At 41.7% G+C, this 21796-nt stretch overlaps 1 protein-coding gene across 11 annotated transcripts in view; it reads left to right on the top strand.

Annotated features, from left to right (window-relative positions):
• PRRC2C (proline rich coiled-coil 2C) overlaps nt 1-21796 on the top strand; it is a 194983-nt gene that overhangs the window by 145770 nt on the left and 27417 nt on the right. For all 11 annotated transcript variants that reach the window (XM_089516032.1, XM_089516035.1, XM_089516025.1 and 8 more), the window contains 3 exons: nt 697-900; nt 15666-15778; nt 16367-16503. In XM_089516032.1, the coding sequence (XP_089372158.1) occupies nt 697-900; nt 15666-15778; nt 16367-16503 (454 nt within the window). The remainder of the gene's footprint in view (nt 1-696; nt 901-15665; nt 15779-16366; nt 16504-21796) is intronic.

Here is a 21796-nt window from a genome sequence, read left to right as displayed (position 1 = left end):
TTTTATATCCATAAATATTGCTATTTGATGTATCCAGTAGCTCTTGCCCTTCACCGTTTGACTCAGAGAAAGGGACTTTTTTGTTTTTGTTTTTTAAAAAGTCAAGTGGTGAAAGGCAAGAGCTTAGTCCTTCCCAGGAGAACCTAAAAGAATCACGGGCCCCCTCTGGATTCTCCATCATGGTGCCTCTCCTGGACTTTTGGAATGCCTGGGTAGGAAAATAGCAAGTGTAGTTCTCTTTGCATCCATTCTGCCTTTAGGGTGTGCAAAACAGTTATGCCTAACAGTAATTTGTAAGTTCTTTGGCATTGTTTACCTTTGCTTTGTCGTTTACACTCTTTGTACATGCCCCTAGGTTTTACACTTGACTTATGATCCAAAATGATCATATCAAAATTCATAATTTTGGCTCCAAAAACTACCCTCAACTTATACATAAGATCGATTTATAGTGGATTATATACTGTATGGTAATTAATGTACATTGCACATTTAACTTTATCTACTGAAATGTACTGCTTTCACTAACTGTTGAATAATTCAAATACGTTCCCATGTTAGTCTGAATCAGTATGCATAGAGATCCTATAGCATCTTTGAGATTAATTGAGAGAGAAAAATTGGTAGCTTAAGCTTTCATAGACTAAGTCTACTTCATGAAATGTTTAATAGTTGGTTTTCTTGTTGTAATTTTAGGAGTTGGAACGTATACCACCTCTTCACTGAGCACAAAAACCACCACGACCTCTGACCCACCTAATATCTGCAAAGTGAAGCCACAACAATTACAGACAAGTACTTTGGCATCTACTGGTCATTTTTCCCAACTAAGTTGTATGCCATCGCTAATCGCCCAGCAACAACAGAGTCAACAAGTCTATGTATCTCAGTCAGCAGCAGGTAATGCTATGTGGTATTCATTACATTACATTTGGGGAGTTAAATGCTCAGGGGTTTTTTTCCCTGTGTAGACAGTGATGATTAAATTCTCAATCAATGGAGGTGTAGACCCAATAACAAAGGCTTAACTCCTCTTGCTGGAGATCATGAATACCTTCTGGGGTTCCAGCAGTGGAGGAGAAAGCCTCCGCTTTTTTGACTTTGTCTTTGCGAGTAGCTTATGGTCTTTCTTTTGCTCTGGAATGGTCTCTGCATCAGTGGCTATTTAAAAAATCTTCCTTTTTCAGTCTATCGTTGCCTTCCTCTTCTCTCTGCACTCACCATCATTTCTAAAGTAGGTAGGGATTTATTTGTGGGGAAGTGGAGGGGAAGAAGATCTTTGAGCCACAGGGGCCATCTTCAGCATAGCAAGTCTACAACTCCATTTTGCTGCTGGGAACCAAGCACTGTATCTCCACTCCATGCCCCAGGTGCTGCCACCTGCAACCAACGTCAGCCACCACAGCAAAAAGCCTCTGCTAATCAAGCCAGCGACATCACCAGCTGGCATCCCATTTCTCCAAAGGGACTGAAGGATATGTTCCTAACATGTGTTAGCCATAGTTCTGATTAAAATAATTCAGGTTTTTTCTCCACCTGGATCTATAAAACTACTGCACTCTAGTAAGCAATGGTTGTTTCGTTTTTTAAAAGATGAGAATCTTCCTTTTCCTTCTCCACTGTTAAGGAGGACAAGACAGTTTTGAGGTTCTGACAAACCTTCTGTGGCCATATAGGTGCCTAGAATCATGAGATCTCTTAGTCAGTTAGAATCCCAAATTAAGACCATTCTTTGGCGTTTCAGGCCAAATTCTTGGAAATAGCTGTTGTCAGCAGAACACCTTCTCAGAATGAATATTTTGGCCTATTCAGCAAGCTTCTTACTGTGCCCTCTCCCAAGTAGGGTAGAAAGCACAAATACCATCACAGGTGTTTCTCAGAAAGCAAGGTGTCTTCATCCTCAAGGATCTGGGACTGATGTGTTTTGAAAAAGATTTCCCTCCATACAATCCATTTGTTAGGAGAAGAAAACATTCTGGTAGAAGAACTAAGCAGGTTGTCTGATACCTGCCACCAATAGATGCTCCATCACAGTACTCTTCTCTGAGGCTTCCACCAGCAGGGTACTCCAGAGATCGATCTCTTTGAAAGTTCATTGAACAAGCAGTGTTGCCAGTGCTGCTCAGAACTCACCAGAATGGATCACGAAGGAATGCCTTCCTCTTCATTTGGAATGGACCCCTGATGTACACGTTGCCACCCTACCTATTTGTCACTAGGGTGATATCCAAGCTTCAGACAGACCAATTGGAATGCCATTCTGGTAACACCATGGAGGCTAGACAACCATTATTCATTCCCTCCTCCATCTTGCTCAACAAACATACCTCCATCTTTCTCTCCATCTGAACGTGGTCACCTTCCACGATGGACAGGTTCTTCATCCAGATGTCAAAACTTTGTAATTGTCCTGGTGACACAGTGGTTAAATTCCTGTACTGCAGCCACTCACTCAAAACCATAAAGTTGCAAGTGCAATACCAGCAAAAGGGCACAAGCTTAACTCAGGCTTGCATCCTTCCGAGATCACTAAAATGAGTACCCTGATTGTTGGGGGCTATTAGCTTACAGTAGTAAACCACTTAGATACTTAGTTCAGTATGAAGTAGTATATAAATGAAGCTGGTTTTGTTTTGCATGGAGGATTTACCCTTTGTAACACTGCCTGATCAAATCCAGGGTGTTATTGGGGTTGCTCTCATGCCTTTAATGCAGAGATCATATTCCTATAAGTGGAACAAGTTTGTGTTGGGTTTTTTCTGTCAAAATGGCCCTTTCTATCCCGAGCTCGAATTCAGCATATACTTGAATTCCTCCTGTCTTATTTGGATTTGGGCCTATCCTTGTTCAAATGTTACCTTGCATCCATCTTCTCCCAATTCCAGCTGATCAGTTGTGCTTACTGTTTCCTGGACCTGCTGGTGAACAAGTTTCTGGAGCGGTACAGAAATCTGCATCCTCTGGTTGACTTCAGCATGGAGTTTAGAATTCATATTGTTGCAGTTATGCTGGACACCTTTTTAACCCATGGCAGCATTTGATCTCAGATTGCTTACCTGGAAGACAACCTTCCTCATTGCTGTCACTTGGAGGGCAAGGAGGGCTGGGGAGCTCTATGTGCTAACAGTTTATCTGCTTTTCCTATGTTTTCAAGAAACAATGTTGCCCTCCATCCCAGCATCTCCTTTTTCCAATGGTTGTGTCTTCCTTTCACCTGAATCAGGACATGGTTTTGCCAGCTTTTATGCAAAACTGTAAATAATAATAATAATAATAATAAATTTATTTATGTTTCCCCGCCTCTCCCAATGGATCGAAGTGGGGTTATAGACTACTTGAAATTATACAAAACATACCATACAATTCATACACATGTAAACCATTAAAACCATTAATTGATTAAAAGCATCAATAATTAAACAATTAATAAATTCAATAGACATAAGGCGGCAGAAAGTTCTTGGTCATGTCATATCGGGGGTATGCTCGACAGAAAAGTTCCGTTTTAACTGCCTTTCTGAATGACTCCAGGGAGGTTATCAAGCGAATCTCCTCTGGGAGGCTGTTCCACAATCTCGGAGCCACTGTAGTAAAGGCCCTTTGCAAGGTTGACACATATTTAGTAGACGTTGTTTCCATTAAATTCTTTCCTGATTTTCTCAGAGTGCAGGGCGGATTATATAGGGAGATGCGGTCCCGCAAGTAACCTGGGCCCAAGCCATATAAGGCTTTTTATTTATTTATTTCCATAAACAAATACATCCCTACATTCTATTACCTTTTTGACACATTATTTTATATACCCCTCAGTGCTCCTTCCCCGGAGCCATTTCCATCCTTATATTCCATCCAAAATTTCAGTTCGTCTTCTGGAGATAATCTTCCATCTCCTTTTCTCAATACTTTCTCGACAAATTCTTTCCAAATACCCTCAAAGTCATTTCTTTTCCATAATTCTTTCTTTACTTTCAGTTTACATGTCAATTTATCATTAATAGCTAATCTCCATACCTCTTTGTACCAATCCTCTACTTCTACATCCATTTTCGTTTTCCAACACCTTGCTATTATTAATCTCGCTGCTGTAAGCAAATTTGTTACCAAATCTTTTTCTTCTTTTTTCCATTTCTCTGAGTTATATAATGATAACAAAACTATATTCGGTCTTCTATCTATTTTTATATTCATAACATTTTCTATTTCTAATAGCACTTTTCCCCAAAATTTTGTACATATTTACATTGCCACCACATATGGGTATATGACCCGACTTCTTGACAGCCTCTCCAACAATTTTTTGAGTTATTTTTATTAATATTATGTAATCTCACTGGAGTCAGGTACCATTTCCAAATCAACTTATAATAATTTTCTTTTATCCGAACCGATAAATTTTTTAAGTGTCTTTGTTCCATTCTATTCCTTGTCATTTATTTTACATCCTAATTCTTCTTCCCATAATCCCTTTAAAGTATTTATTTTTATTTTTCCTCCTTTATTCTCCATCAACATATTATAAATTTTACTAGTAGTTCCTTTTATATTCTCATTTTCTTCAATTTCTCTTCCTTTCTGAACTATTTGTTCAAATTGCGTATACTTTTTCTTTTCTACATTCCTTTTCCTCCAATTTTTAATCCATTGTTCTATTTGTATATAGTGAAACCATGAAACTTTTATTCCCATAAGTTTTTCTTTTATATTTCCTTTCTCTATTCTTACATCTATCCAATCTTCTATTCTGTCTATTTTCCTTTCCTTTAGCTCTTTATCTAACAATCCTCTCAAATTCTTTCGGAATTTCTTTTCCATTATTATTGGTGTTATTATTGAGTCTTCGTTCATTAATTCTTTTTTATGTTTATACCATATTTCTGTTATATTTTTCATAAGTGGATTTCCAATAATTTTTATTTCTTTCTTTATAAAGTCCTTTAAAAAGATATTCCATACTCTCATATCTACTTCCTCTATATCTACTTCTAACCATTCTAAATCTATCCCACCCAACATACCTTCTAACACATATCTCAATTGGTTAGCCTCGTAATATCCTCTTATATTGGGAATGCCTAACCCTCCCTCTCTTTGTATTTTATACCAAAATTGTTTATTTAATCTTGTTCTTTTCCCTCCATTACAGAATGTATTTATTAGCTGTTACCATTTATTCAGTTCAGTTTCCGACACTTTTAATGGTATCATTCTAAATAAAAAAATTAATTTTGGTAATATTTTCATCTTAATTAATGCTATTCTTCCAAACCAGGATAATTTGATTTTTTTTATATTCTTCCAATTTTTTCTCCACTTCTTTCCTTAACACTACCAAATTCTTATCTTCCATTTCCTTTAAGTCTTTCGTTATATTTATTCCTAAATATTTTATATTGCTTCTTAATCTTATCGCTAAACTTTTTTGTTTTAGAAACTCAGATTCCTCTTTTTTTGTATAATTAAATATCATTTCTGATTTATTCCAATTAATTTGTAACCCTGTCATTTCTCCAAATATCTTTAAATGTTCTTTTATTTTTCCCAATCTATCCTCTAAATTTTTAATAGTTAATAGTGTATCATCGGCAAATAAACTAATTTTATGCTTTTGTTTAAATCCTATTCCTTCTAAACTATTATCATTTCTTATAACATTTGGTAATAACTCTATGACTATTGCAAATAATATTGGTGATAGTGGGCACCCTTGTCTTGTACCTCTTGTCACTCTTATTTCGCTTGTTATCCCATCATTTACCATTACTTGTACTGAATTATCAAGATATAATTGGTCTATTAATCCTCTTATTCTATCCCCTATTCCAAATCTTTTCATAATTATTTTTAATGTACTGAATTATCAAGATATAATTGGTCTATTAATCCTCTTATTCTATCCCCTATTCCAAATCTTTTCATAATTATTTTTAATGTACTGAATTATCAAGATATAATTGGTCTATTAATCCTCTTATTCTATCCCCTATTCCAAATCTTTTCATAATTATTTTTAATGTTGGCCATTCCACACAATCAAATGCTTTAAATATGTCTAATGCCAAAATCCCTGCCCTTATTTTTTTTTCTCCATTACATGTATTTTATTCAAGACTCTACCTACTAAATTGGACATTTGTCTTCCTTTTACAAATCCACATTGATCCTTTCCTATATATTTATACATACATTTATTCAATCTATTTGCTATTATTGCTGATAAAATCTTTGCATCTTGATTTATTAATGATATGTGTCTATATGACCCTGGGTCAGTTAAATCTTTATCTGCCTTTGGTATTAAGATTACTAATGATTGGTGCCATGATGCTGGTACCTTCTCCCCATTCATTATTCCATTATATAATTCTAACAATTTTGGGATTAACATCCTTTCAAACACTTTATAATATTCTGGTCCCAATCCATCCATCCCCGGAGCTTTCCCATTTTTCATTTTCTTTATTACCTCCACTATCTCTACCTTCTCGATGGGTTGTTCAGTAACTTTTTATCTTCTTCCTTTAATTTTTGCCCCCAATTTTCTTCCACATATTTCTCTGTTTTATCCAAATGATTTTCTCCTGCCTGATATAATTCCTTTTAAAATTCTTCAAAATTTTTTAATTTTTCTTTCATCAATCTACATATTTTATCAGATTTATCTCTAACCGTATTTATCATACTTTCCATTTTCTTCTTCTGTGTGGACCTGGCCAACATTTTTGAATTTCTATTACTATATTCAAAAAATTCTCTTCTTAAATAGATCAAATTTTCTTGTACCTCATTTATTTCCATCTTATCCATTTCTTCCCTTTTTTTGCCCTTAATTCTACATATATCTGTTTAGCTCTATTAACTATATATCTATTTTCCAATACTATTCACCAAGGCATGGTCCAATACCTTTATATTTGATGTTTCCGAATTTAATACTTTGTCATGTTTTTTGATACAAAAATATAGTCTATTCTTGTATACGTTTTATGTACAGCAGATTAATACGTGTATTTTGCTTCATCTCCTTGTACTAATCTTCATACATCTTTAAATTCCCTTTTGCTCATTATTTTATTTAAATTTGTTATATTTTTATATCTATCCTTTACTGAGGGATTAGATTTATCTTTTATCCTATCCGTTTACATATTAAAATCACCTGCCAATACCACATATTGTTCTTGTAGCTTTTCCACTTTTCTTAATACTTTCTCATAAAATTCTTCCTGTTTTTCATTTGGGGCATATACATTTGCCAATACATATTTATCCTCCCTTAATTCCCCCTGTATTATTATGTATCTTCCATAAACATCTTTTAATACCTTTTTTATTAAAAAATTACATTTTTTTCAATTATTATAGCTACCCCCCTTGATTTAGAACTTCCAAATGCTTTCTCATAATCCCTTGCCCAATTCAATTTCAATTCATTTTGTCCATCCTTATGTTGATGTGTTTCTTGTAAAAAGATCAAATCTGCTGCGGATTTTCTTAATAAAGCTTCAATCCTTCTTCGTTTGACCGGCAAACCAAGACCTTTGGTGTTTAATGTTACAATTTTCACCTTATTTGGCATAACCCAATTTGTTTCTATTTCTAATGGCTCCAATTAATGCTCCCCATACCCAAATACCATCCCCGATTCCCCCTTTCCTTCCCCCCTCCCTCCCCATATCCATTTTACCTCCCCACTTCCATTCACTAGAGCATTTTGCCCTAGCCTCGGCTGCCAAGGCTACCCTCGTGGGGAGGGGTGGCGAAGACATCCATAGGCCCAAAACTGCCCTCCCCCCAAGTGCTCATAAATATAAAACTTAATTTTTTATTTGATTGTAGTAGTTCTATCTTCCATCTACACAATTCCGGCTCCTCCAACTGCTCCCAAGCTTTCTTCTCCTCCAGTCGCTGCAACCATCACTTCTTCTCCAACTCTTCCAGGTGTTCTCCTGCTCTCTCCAGCTCCTTTTCTTCCAGACGTTTTCTCAGATCCTCCAGGTTTTTTTCCTTCTTCTTTATTTATCCCCAGTTCTTCCAATAACTGCAATCCTTGCTCCACAGAGTCGATCCTATATCTTCTTCCTGCCCATTGAATTTTTAAGGACAGCGAGTGTCACCATGTGTAATTAATCCCAGCCTTCAACAACACAACAGTACATGGCTTCATCGATGTTCTCCATATTTTCGTCTATGGACAGTAATCATTATATATTTCCACTTTAGTTTCTCCAAATCTTAATTTCTCTGGATTTTTTCTCATCATGTTCAGCAGTCCCTCCTTATTAGTATAATTAGTCACTCTCACAGTGACATCCCTCGGGATTATCCTGTTTTTTCCTGAGGGGATACGATGAATTCTCTCTATGTCATCTTCAGTCCAATTAAGAGATGGGGAGATCTGTTGTAGCCATTTTAATATTTCCGTTTTCAAATCGGTTCTTCTATCTCCCTTTCCAGTTTCTGGTATATATTTAATAACAAAGTTTGATCTTTGATAATCTTGTAAATAGACCAATCTTTTTTCTATTTCAGTAATTTTATTTTTATTACTATGTATTTCCTTCTGATGTGCTTCATGGGCAGTTTTACATTCTTTATTGTCCACTTTTAATATTTGTACATCCTGTTGAATTTGTTTAATGCTTTCCTGTAGATCCCTGAATTTTCCATCTGAACTTTTCCTTTCCAGTTCCATCTGTTGTTGAAATTGCTTTGTCATAGCTTCTCTCTCCTCTTTTGTTGCCTCCAAAAAAACTTGTTTTTCTTTCTCCCTTTGTTTTTCCATCATTTCTGTAAATTTCGTCATAATATCTTCACAATCCATCACTTTTATTTCCATTTTCTTTCCAGCTTCCCCCTTCTCTCCCTCCTCTTGCCTCAAGATGGCTGCAGGCTGTTTGGATTCCTATATATCCTTTAAAGGGGGGCTACTTTTTTTGGACTTTGGATCATTTCTGATTCAAGTTCAAAATGAGCTTCCCTCTCTGTAAACGTTCAACATGCCGAAGTAATTGGTCTGATGATTTAAGATTAGTTGGTCTACGCCACACTTTAGCTCCTTCCCCCTTCTGCATCAAATCTCTTCTCTCCTTTCTCCCCGATCTCTTCCGTCTCCTCCACTTTTAACTTTCACTGAGCTGGGCTTTTAATCACTCTTCACTAATTATTCCCCAATTTGAGGAAAGCCTCAATTCCAAAATTCAAGCTTCCAGCTGCAGACTTTAAAAGATTTTTTTTCCTGTTTGTGAAGCCTCTTCATAGCGGCTTAATAGCCTCATTATATATATATATATATATATATATATATATATATATATATATATAGCCCCTAGCGGTCCCACTCTGCCCCAGTTCCTTCATTCCGCCGTGCTCAGCAGCTCGAGGAACTTCACTAGCTTGGTTTACCTTGCTACTAGCCTTTCTGATTACAATCCCTGGACTTTTGACCAACGGAAATGTCTCTGACCATTCTTACAGACTATCCTCGGACTTCGTTATCAATTCAACGGTTTGACCTCAGTATCCTCGACTACGGTTTGCTATGGCTTCTTTTAAAAAATGCGCCAAGTGCAGGGTCAAAATCCCCATGTCTGATGGACATGATAAATGCGTCCTTTGCTTAGAAGAGACTCATATCCCTAGGGATTGCCCCCACTGTAAGCCCATGACTTCTCAGGCCTTAAAGAACCGCAATCAAAAACTGAAGGCTTCCTTTTATGAAAAAGTCTCTCAACCCGCTCTGTCCTCAGCCACATCTTCAGCCGGGACTTCCCTTGTAGAGCCAGCCACAAAGCCATCCACTTCGATGGCAGGGAAGGAGTCGTCGGGGGACGCCCCTAAGGCTCCTAAAAGGAAGCATGGAGACAAACATACTGGGGACAAGCATAAATCTTCCAAGTCTTCCACCACTGAGCAGAGCTCAAGGCGAGCTAGATCAGCCTCCCTGGTGGCAAAATCCCGCCGCAAGGGCCCTCCTAGCACGGTCTCAGTGCCTCCACCGGACTCGGGTTCAACCCCCACGCCAACACAGACTGCAGCCTCGGCCACTACTCGGATTCCTGTTGAACCAAAGGTGCTCCTCTCCAGCCATCTATCCCTGAGGGATGACGACTTACAGATTGTCAGTCTGGACCAAACTTCTGAGTCAGAGGGGAAAATACCAGACTCTGGCCCTCCCATTCCTCCTCAGAGGATTAGATCTCGGTCCTGCTCTCCTCCACAGAGGGACCGGGCTGCACTTAGAACAGAGGCCGATGAGGCCCAAGTCTACGACCAACCTGAACGTGACTTTTTCGACCTCTATCCAGACTTGGTCTACGATCACCAGACTAAGCAATATTTTCTGCCTGTGGATGCTACGCACCTTTGTCGCAACGTACCAGGCCCGACTAGAATAAGGCCTCTCTCTCCAGCCCGTGGAGACCTCTTCCAGAAGCGTCTTGATGAACCCCAGAGATGCCATCTGTCTCCTCAGAGGGAAGTCATATCTGATTTCCAACGCTCTCCATCCCGACACCTCAGACGGTCCCGCTCCCAATCTCGCTGTCCTGCACCTGTCTTTGAGGATGACTTCTCTCAGACATTTGGTGAACCGGACGCCCTATCTCCCACGGATGATGTCAAGTCATTTTCGGACAGGATCATCCGGATGGCTGATGCCTTGAAACTTGAGGTTTCCCACACCAGCGAGAGGCACTCGACCCTGTGGAGCAGAGGATCCATGGTTGTTCTCTAGCCCCTCCATCTCTTGCCTTTCTCCCGTCTTTGGAGAAGATTGCTCAAAGATCGTGGAACACTTCAGACACTATTGCTTCCACATCAAGGAAGATAGAAAACTTATACAGAGTGACACCATCGGGTCCATCTTGGCTGGTTCAACATCCCAAGCCCAACTCAACCATTGTGGAAGGCTCGCTTACGACCTTTGCCCCCTGTCCATCTTCCTCCCCAATCGACAAGGAGAGTAAGAAGATAGATGGCTTGGCCAAAAAATATCGAGGATATGCCCTTTGACAACTCAGGGCTATTTAATCAGGAGACCAATGAGAAATTCAATTTTCGATATAGAATGAAGACAGCTGCAAAGAAACATAGCATGTCTTTCTCTTTCGCACGGTCTCCACGCCAGAGGTATGGTCCCCAACGCTCTTGGTATCCCAATAACCAGCACCGGTACCAACAACAAGACCGCCAATACCAGGCTCAAGACAGACCATCCCAGCGCCATCCTTCCCAGTCTCCTCCTGCCTCCTCCCAGCCTAGATACCAACAAGGCTACAAGAAGAAAGACACCCAAGGCAAGAAAAGGTTTTGAAGTGTTCCTGTGCACTCCGTCACGGCCTTGGGTGATAGATTAAGGCCATTCTTCAACACCTGGGCTTCTTTCAACTCTGTCTCTTGGGCCTTAAACATCGTCCGTAGGGGTTATGCCCTTGAGTTCAAAGAGCTCCTGCCCACTGGAGCTATACTTTCCACTGCCCCCTCAGACACCCTTCTCAACGAAGTGCGCACACTTTTGGGAAAGGGCGCGATCGAACCTGTAGAACCCTCTCGGGCTCGATACTGCTTCTTCTCCAGATACTTTACCATTCCCAAGACGGACTCAGGCCTTAGCCGATTTTAGATCTACGTCAGTTAAACACCTTTATTGTTTATCACCGTTTCAGAATGGTAACTCTTGCCTCCATTGTACCACTTTTGCAGAAGGACTCCTGGTTTGTGACTCTGGACTTGAAAGATGCTTACTTTCATATTTCGATCCAGGAAGACCACCGCAGGTTCCTCGCTTTCTCCATCGGTACCGAGATGTTCCAATACAAGGTTCTGCCCTTCGGTCTCTCCACATCCCTGAGGGTCTTCAGAAAATGCATGGCACCGGTAGTCGCGTACCTCCACCAGCAAGGGATAACAGTCTTCCCCTATCTGGACGACTGGCTCTTCACGGCTCCATCCCGAGAGATGCTACATCAGAACCTTCAATTTGCCTTGTCTCTACTGGAGTCCTTTGGCCTCAAAGTGAACTGGGACAAATCAAATCTGATCCCTTCCAAACGATTCAGATTCATCGGGACAATTCTCGATTCCGAAACTTCCATGGCATACCTGCCAGAGGACAGGTTTCAAGCCCTCTGCATTGCCGTGCAGGCATGCCTCCTTCGAAGACATGTGCGGGCCCATCTCATTCAAGTGGCAATGGGTCATCTGGCCTCGACCACCTTTGTCACCTCTTGGGTGAGGCTTCGACTAAGGCCATTCCAATCCTGGTTTCTCTCCGTTTTCTACCCCGTACAGGACTCCCCTTCCAAGATACTCATCATTCCAAGACGAGTCCAAAGATCATTACAATGGTGGCTCCGATCAAATAACGCGTGCACTGGCATGCCCTTTCTGCCTCCGCAACCAGACATTACTCTTACCACGGATTCATCCCTCCAGGGCTGGGGGCCCCATCTATCAGCCATCTGCTCCCGTTTTCATTTCCAGGGCAAACCTTCTCTCTTTAAGGATCCTCTTGTAAAGAGATTCCTTAGGGCAGTGATGGCGAACCTATGGCACGTGTGCCAGAGGTGGCACTCAGAGCCCTCTCTGTGGGCACATGTGCCATCGTCCCAGCACAGTTTGCCAGAGTTTGTTACTAGAAAGCCAGAGGGACATGGCACTTTGCAATAAATAAGTGGGTTTTGGGTTACAGTTTGGGCACTCGGCCTCGAAAAGGTTCACCATCACTGCCTTAGGGGATTCAATAACCTACATCCCCCATCCTCCAAGCTTGGACCTTGTTCTCTCTATTTTGACATCCAAACCCTTCGAGCCCCTGGCCACTGTAGACTTGAGATTGCTGACCTGGAAAACAGCTTTCCTTGTGGCCGTTACTTTCATTCATCGAGCTAGTGAACTATGGGCCTTGCGTGTGGACCAACCTTACCTGCTTTTCCACAAGGACAAAGTAGTTCTCCGTACCGATATCACCTTCCTGCCAAAGGTGGTGTCGGCCTTCCACATGAACCAAGACATTGTGTTGCCGACCCTAGCCCCGAACCCGACCACCGACATCGAGCGTCGACTCCATGTGTTAGACGTTTGTAGGGCACCGACCTTTTACCTGGACAGGACTTCAAGTTCGAGGCGCTCCGAGCAGTTGTTTGTGTGCTACTCGGAGACCAAAAAGGACTGCCTGTGACTGCGCAGAGGTTTTCGAAATGGGTGGCCAATACCATCCACCTCTGCTATGAACTGTCAGGCAGGCCCCTTCTGACTCAGGTTCGGCCCCATGCCACGCGGGCGGTAGCTGCATCCTCTGCATTTTTGACTGGGATTTCTCTGGAGGATGTTTGCAGAACTGCTGTCTGGTCCCAGCCACTGACTTTCATTAAACACTATAGGCTGGACGCCAGGGCTAGACAAGAGGCAGCTTTTGGGAGGACAGTGCTGCTTTCTGGTTTGCATTGATTATTTAATCTATTCTATGTTGAAAAATGACAATGACGAACGTTTTTGCTATTTATATTTCATTGTCATTAATAAATTTGACGGTTTCAACTTTACATCTTGTATCATGACACTCCCTCCTCCACCGACCGAAGCTTGTCAGTCTAACCCATTTGTGTGGTTCGCAAATGGAGAAGAAGAACAGGTTGCTCACCTGTAACGGTGGTTCTTCAATTGGTCATCTGTGAATTCACACAAACCCGCCCATCCATCCCCTCAGTGTCGTGCTCCTTGCTAGCGTGACTGTCATACTTTTTGCGGCTCATTCAGAACTGGGGCAGAGCGGGACTGCTATGGGGTGGGTGGAGCTACCGCCAAAAAGTTACAGAAAGTTGCAAGCTTATTTCTGCCCAGAGATTCCAGAAGTTTCCGAGCATTGGTGCGCAGGCGCACAAATAACCCATTTGTGTGACTTCGCAGATGACCACTCGAAGAAACACTGTTACAGGTGAGCAACATGTTCATCTCCACCCTGGGCGGTCAACCAAGAGGGGCATGGATCGAGAGTGCATGTTGTCTTCCTAACACTTCCAAGTAGCTTGTCCACTTCATCGGTATTTACAGACTCAAAGTGATCCAGTTTAACACAGTCCACGGAAGCACTGGATATCTCTCGTATCGTTTCTGTTATAATGCCGGCGTCAAGATCAGCCCTTATCCGAGAGATTTTATCTGCAAAGAAGTTTTTAAAGTCGTCACAGCAGGCTTTAGTTGGTTCTGGTATAGGGTTAGGGGCGGGGGGCAGCTGAGTCGCTCCCTCACCACCCTGAACAGCTCTGCTGGACGGGACTTTGCACACGCAATACGTGCAGCATAGAACAAGTTCTTAGCTGCACCTATTGCCACTCCATAGGAATACAAAAGATTCTCATGGTGTTTCTTGTCAGATAAGCACTGATGTTTCCGCCAGCAACGCTCTAGTTGTTGCGCAGAGCTGCAGAAAGCATGCTTGCTCTATCCTGAATATGACACCCCTTCAAATATTTAAACAGGGCTATCATACTACATCTTAACCTTCCATTCTCCAGGCTAAACATACACCGCTCCCTATGTCTCTCCTCATTGGGCATGGTTTCCTTCACCATTTTGGTTGCCCTCCTCTGAACACACTCCAGCTGCTCAACATATTTTTTGAACTGTTATGCCCAGAACTGAACACAGTATTCCAGGTGAGCCCTGACCAAAGCAGGTAACTTATCTCCCACCTGAGCAGGGCCAGCAGGTGTTGATGGTGTTATTGAGATAATTGTTCTTGTGCCTTTGACAAACCTGTTCACTAGTCATTATAGCTCACTCGGGTAAGGGCATGGTGGTTTCTGCCATTTTCATTATCCAGAAACTCCTAGAAAACCTCAGCCAAACAGCCACTTGGACCATCCTATACTTTTGTCTGGCACTGTGGGATCGACAAACATGCCTTGGCTGAGGTATACTTCAGTCACAGGCTGGTACAACTTATCACTAATCCACCTGCAGGAGAATGCTGCTTTTGGACATCCTTTTCCTGTTGCATGCTTTTATCCAGTGTCCAAAATGTTGGATTTCTCGTGTAGTTTATTCTGGTCGGTGGGCCCAGTATTTTTATCCCTATGGTGACTCTTTCTACTGTAAGGATGGCAGATTCTTAGTGATTGCATTTGTGTTCTTACATCAGTTAATTGAGACTCTCCCTTGCACCTCTGGTTCCTTTATTGTTTGCTGCTACTGTTGCATAATTCTTTTCTTGGCCTATTGTGGGAGCTACTGTTGGCATTACTGCTATTTTCAGTTCTGTGACTGGAGATTTCATTTAACCTTCCTTGGCCAGAACTGGAGAATTCCTGGTAATTAGGATTCCTGGTAATTCTAACTTTCTGTTTAAACTCAGTGATCCTTAAAATTTCCATTTTTACAGGCATTTTGTGGTCTATTCTTTCCTCTCAACAGATTTGATGAAAATGTTTCAGTGTTCACTATGACAATTTTTAAATTGAATATAAGTTTGTAAGAATATAATTTCATAAGATAAAATTCTTACTGTATAAGAATTTTAGTTTTAAATTGAGTATGTCTCCTGAAAGTTTATAGGGGGTTTTCTGCCTTTGGAATCCCTGTTGTCTCTTATCAATAACAGTTAATCAATATAGCTTTCATGCTAGTTAACTTAATTCTCTTAACTATTTTTCTTTATGGTTCCATAGCTCAAATTCCAGCTTTTTATGTGGATACAAGCCATTTGTTCAATACCCAGCATGCACGCCTGGCTCCTCCTTCACTGGCCCAGCAGCAAGGATTTCAACCAGGACTCTCACAGGTACTTTGGGCAGTACTTTGGACTTGCTTGTTAAGGAAAGGCAAATACTCTTTGGTGGATTTTATTCAGTAAATCTTTCACCTAATTCACTTCTGGTTAGGAAAAAGACCCCCTCAGCCTAAAACAGATGGGGAGGATGTGGTGAAATTGTTCTCCACACTACCTGCTGAGCATGAGGAGAATTTTTCAGCAAACATTTTTACAGAAAAAAAATTGACAGTTTGGGCTACTTGCAACCCATGTGCTGCAATTTGCCCATCCCTGCTGCTAGCCCAAACTCTCACACAGATACTACAGGTACTTTTCTATTCTTTGGTTCTTTTCTGGCAGTGTGAGAGGTTTCTGTACATTAATAAGAGAATGAGCTATAGGCCAGTGCTGTAGAGTGCTTGGTTTGCATGCCAAACCTTCCAAGTGCTTATTCACCAGTATTTCCAATTAAAAGATCTCAGATACTAGGCCTGGAAAGACGTCAGAAATCTACCACAATAAACACACTCACTAGGGTGTGTTTATCATTGATTGAGCAATTTTATATGTTGAGGGAATTTTACAGTCACCTATCTAAATATTTTTTCTTCCTTCCAGCCTACTTCAGTACAGCAGATACCAATCCCAATATATGCACCACTGCAAGGCCAGCATCAGGCTCAGCTAGGTTTAGGAGCAGCTCCTGCTGTCTCCCAGGCTCAGGAACTATTTAATTCTTCATTGCAGCCCTATAGGTAAGTATTTTACCAGGAAGAAAGCAAAATAAGTATTCAGAAAGGTTTTATGACTCATTCTCTTAAATGTGTCTGCACCATTGTTTGTTCCACTTTTGTTTTATCAAGGCATGAATGTTGTGACCAAGAAAGTCAACTTTTAAATTGTATTAAATGACTCAGAACTGAACAATGATCATTAGAATTGAAAGATGTAGCCATGTTAGTTTGTAGAATCAGTACGTCAATTAAAATTGAAAATCCTTTATGTATAGAAATGAAGTGGCAAGTCCAGTTTTAACAGTCATCGTTGGTGAACAAAGACAGTGGAAACTAACTTGTAGGTGATGAGAATAGATGAGTGTGGGAAACAGAATGTTGTGATGAATAGGTCAAGAGTGCTCCCATGAGGATGGAGGTAGATAGTGTTGAAATGTGTGGAGTGTGCCAGGAAATGATTATCTTTGTTCAACCCATTGCTGATGAACTATAGTCTGTGGATGAATTCCAATTCTACTGTTTCTGTTTCCAATGTGTAGTTCTTTTGTTCAAGGACCACTGTTCTGAGGTTTGAGATGGAATGCCCAGGGAGATTGAAGTGTTCTGCCACCAGTTTTTGTGTATTCCCATTCCTAATGTCAGATATATGTCCATTTCTTCTTCGTGATCCTTGCGAATCACACAAATGGGTTATTCTGCGCCTGCACAGAGTCATTCGAAACCTTCTTAGAGCTATTAGAAGCATTTTGGTGGTAGCCCCACCCACTCTCCAACTGCCCTATTGTCCAGTTTCCTGCCTAAACCCTTAGTTCCTTTTATCAGCTGCAGCAGCATCTAGAGGAACTCTTCAGAGGTTCATTTTCCTGTCAGACTTTAAAATTTCCATTTGACAGTCTCCATTTTGATGGTATTTCTTTACATCATCATTCATATTTTAAGAGGAGCACTGCAGTTTCTGAGAGAATCACATACTTAAATGCAGATTTAACTTCTGAGGGGGAATTTTTTTTTAAATGGCCTCTTGCCTCGTCATCACGCTTGACAAGGCGCATTGGACTACTGAGGAAAATATTTTAACAGCTATTTGCCTCACTGGTGCACTTGGCAAAGGTCTTTTGTAATCCAGAGGGGAAAAAAATGTAAATGGCTGCCCACCTCCCTGGCATGCTTGGCAAAGGCCCCTTGCATCTCTGAGGAGAAGTTATAAAATGGCAGCTCACCTCGCTTCCATGCTTGGCTATGGCCGCCTTTACTGCTGAGAAGAACCTGTTAAATGGCTGCCCAACTTGCTCTCCTGCCTGGCTAAGGCCCATTGTACTTCTGAGGATAATTTATTGTATGGCTACTGGCCTGTACATTGCACTCTGCTAAGTGCCTTCGTACTCCTGGAGAGGAGTTATATGAATAGCCACTCACTTCACTGTTGCACTTGGCTAAGGCTCAATGCACTTCCAAGCCAACGTGATTAAATGGTCACTTCCCTCACTCTAATCATAGAATCGTAGAGTTGGAAGAGACCGCAAGGGCCATCCAGTCCAACCCCCTGTCATGCAGGAAATCCCAATCAAAGCATACCTGACAGATGGGCATCCAGCCTCTGCTTAAAGATCTCCAAAGAAGGAGACTCCACTACACTCTGAGGGAGTTTGTTCCACTGTCGGACAGCTCTTACTGTCAGGAACTTCCTCTTAATTTTGAGGTGGAATCTCTTTTCCTGCAGCTTGCATCCATTGCTCCGGGTCCAGTTCTCTGGAGCTGCAGAAAACAAGCTTGCTCCCTCCTCAATATAACATCCCTTCAAATATTTAAACAAGGCTATTATATCACCCATTAACCTCTCTTCTCCAGGCTAAACATCCCCAGCTCCCTATGTCAATCCTCATAGGACATGGTTTCCAGGCCCTTCACCATTTTAGTCACCCTCCTTTGGACACGTTCCAGTTTCTCAATGTCCTTTTTGAATTGTGGTGCCCAGAACTGGACACAATATTCCAGGTGGGGCCTCACTAAAGCGGAATAGAGTGGCACTATTACTTCCCTTGATCTAGACACTATACTTTTATTGATGCAGCCTAAAATTGCATTGGCCTTTTTAGCTGCTGCATCACACTGTTGACTCATGTTCAACTTGTGGTCTACTTGGACTCCTAGATCTCTTTCACATGTAGTCTCGTTCAGCCAGATGTCCCCCATCGTATATCTGTGCATTTCATTTTTCTGCAATAAGTGCAGTACTTTACATTTCTCCATGTTTAATTTAATTTTGTTAGTTTTGGCCCAGCTTTCTAGTCTATTCAGGTCATTTTGAATTTTGATCCTGTCCTCTGGAGTATTAGCTGTTCCTCCTAATTTGGTGTTGAACAGCACTGGGCCCAGGACAGAGCCCTGTGGGACCCCACTGGTCACTTCTCTCCAGGATGAAAAGGAGCCATTGTTGAGCACCCTTTGAGTTCAGCCAGTCAACCAATTACAAATCCATGTAACAGTTACCTTGTCTAACCCACATTTTACAAGCTTGTTTGCAAGAATGTCATGGGAAACCTTGTCAATGATTGGCAAAAGGCCATCATACTTCAGAGGCGAGGTTAACAGCTCTATTGTATGAGCTCAGCCTATTTAAGGCTCATGGGTGATCTGGAAAGGATCTACTTGGAGTCATCATAGCCTTCTCGGTCCTCCCTCCATAATTGTCATCTTTCGGCCTGTGAGGGAGAGAGTAGGTTGGCCCAGCTCCATTGGGGCTAGTCTGAAGAAAGAATCATAGAATCATAGAATCGTAGAGTTGGAAGAGACCACTAGGGCCATCCAGTCCAACCCCCTGCCATGCAGGAAATCCAAATCAAAGCATCCCTGACAGATGGCCATCCAGCCTCTGTTTAAAGACCTCCAAGGAAGGAGACTCTATCACCTTCCTAGGAAGTGCATTCCACTGCCGAACAGCCCTTACTGTCAGGAAGTTCCTCCTAATGTTCAGGTGGAATCTCTTTTCCTGTAGCTTGCATCCATTGTTCCGGGTCCTGTTCTCTGGAGCAGCAGAAAACAAGCTTGCTCCCTCCTCAATATGACATCCTTTCAAATATTTAAACAGGGCTATCATATCACCTCTTAACCTTCTTTTCTCCAGGCTAAACATCCCCAGCTCCCTAAGTCGTTCCTCATAGGGCATGGTTTCCAGACCCTTCACCATTTTTGTCGCCCTCCTTTGGACACGCTCCAGTTTCTCAATGTCCTTTTTGAATTGTGGTGCCCAGAACTGGACACAATATTCTAGGTGGGGCCTGACCAAAGCAGAATACAGTGGCACTATTACTTCTCTTGATCTAGACACTATACTTCTATTGATGCAGCCTAAAATAGCATTGGCCTTTTTAGCTGCCGCATCACACTGTTCACTCATGTTCAACTTGTGGTCTACTTGGACTCCTAGATCCCTTTCACACGTAGTTTCATTCAGCCAGGTGTCACCCATCCTATATCTGTGCATTTTATTTTTCCGCCCTAAGTGCAATACCTTACATTTCTCTGTGTTGAATTTCATTTTGTTAGCTTTGGCCCAGCTTTCTAGTCTATTCAGGTCATTTTGAATCTTGATCCTGTCCTCTGGGGTATTAGCTATTCCCCCTAATTTGGTGTCATCTGCAAATTTGATAAGTATGCTCCCAATTCTGTCATCCAGGTCATTGATAAAGATGTTGAATAGCACTGGGCCCAGGACAGAGCCCTGTGGTACCCCACTGGTCACTTCTCTCCAGGATGAAAAGGAGCCATTGTTGAGCACCCTTTGGCTTCGGCCGGTCAACCAATTACAGATCCATTTAACAGTTACATTGTCTAGCCCACATTTTACAAGCTTGTTTGCAAGTATGTCATGGGAAACCTTGTCAAAGGCCTTACTGAAATCAAGATATACTATATCCACAGCATTCCCTTCATCTACCAAGCTGGTAATTTTGTCAAAGAAAGAGATTAGATTTGTCTGGCATGACTTGTTTCTCTGAAACCCATGTTGACTTTTTGTGATTATGGCATTGCCTTCTAGATGTTCACAGACTCTCTGTTTAATGATCTGCTCCAGAATCTTTCCTAGAACTGATGTCAGACTAACTGGACGATAATTTTTGGGATCCTCTTTTTTCCCCTTTTTGAAGATGGGGACAACGTTTGCCCTCCTCCAGTCTGCTGGGATCTCTCCTGTTCTCCAGGAGTTTTCAAATATGATTGCCAATGGCTCCGATATTACTTTTGCCAGTTCTTTTAATACCCTTGGATGGAGTTCATCTGGACCCGGAGACTTAAATTCATTTAGATTAACAAGGTGTTCCTCTACTATCTCTTTACTTATTCTGTGCTGAAATTCCCCTATTCTGTCCTCTGCTCCATTATCCTCACATTGAGCACCCTTTGCCTTTTCTGAGAAGACTGAGGCAAAGAAGGTGTTGAGTAATTCTGCCTTTTCTCTATCTCCTGTTAGCATTTTGCCATCTTCTCCACGCAGTGGCCCTACCGTTTCCTTCTTCTTCCTCTTGCTGCGGACATATCCAAAAAAGCCCTTTTTATTGTTCTTAACCTCTCTAGCAAGCCTGAGTTCATTCTGCGCTTTAGCTTTTCTGACTTTACCCCTACACATGCCTGCTATATCTTTGAATTCCTTTTTCGTGATTTCCCCCTTTTTCCATTTCTTATACATGTTCCGTTTCAAACTTAGTTCCGTTTCAAAGAGGCTCCTCCCTCCTTAACTGTCATCTTTCGGCCTATAAGGGAGAGAGTAGGCTGCCCCAGCTCCATCAGGGCTAGCCTGCCAGTCCATCTGTCTTGGTCCAGGCCTCAGAGGGAGAGAAGGAATGCTGGACCTGATCCTCTCCCCACCACCACCACCACTATTCCCTTCTCCTTTTGTGTCGTGTCTGTAAGCCTGAGGGCAGGGAACTGTCTACTATCCCCTCTGTTGTAAGCCGCCCGGATTCCCAGTGATTGGGCAGCATATAAATAAATCCTATTATTATTATTACTATTATTATTGTCAGTCCCTGATTCTCCAGGGTCAAACCGATTGGCTTGCAGCCCTACTTCGATCCTCGTCAGTCCCTGACTGTCCGGGGTTAAACTGATTGGCTCGCAGCCCTACTCTGATTCCTGTCGGTCCCTGACTTCGGATTGGCCCACAGATGGTCATATATGGCACCTTCCCCACGCATTGGGTGGTAACCTGTCAGCATCACGGTATGGCCACAAACCGTCCTGATCTTCCTTCTGTAGAATAAATATTAAAGGCCCAACGTTGGTACCATTCTCAAACTGCACAGGAGAATTCAAA

The sequence above is a fragment of the Sceloporus occidentalis genome, unplaced genomic scaffold (genome assembly GCF_023333645.1).
Source record: "Sceloporus occidentalis isolate IW3139 unplaced genomic scaffold, rSceOcc1.0.p SCAF_3, whole genome shotgun sequence".
In the NCBI taxonomy this organism is placed as follows: Eukaryota; Metazoa; Chordata; class Lepidosauria; order Squamata; family Phrynosomatidae; genus Sceloporus; species Sceloporus occidentalis.
Note: the sequence above shows the minus strand (reverse complement) of the source record. Positions and strands in the feature narration are given on the sequence as shown.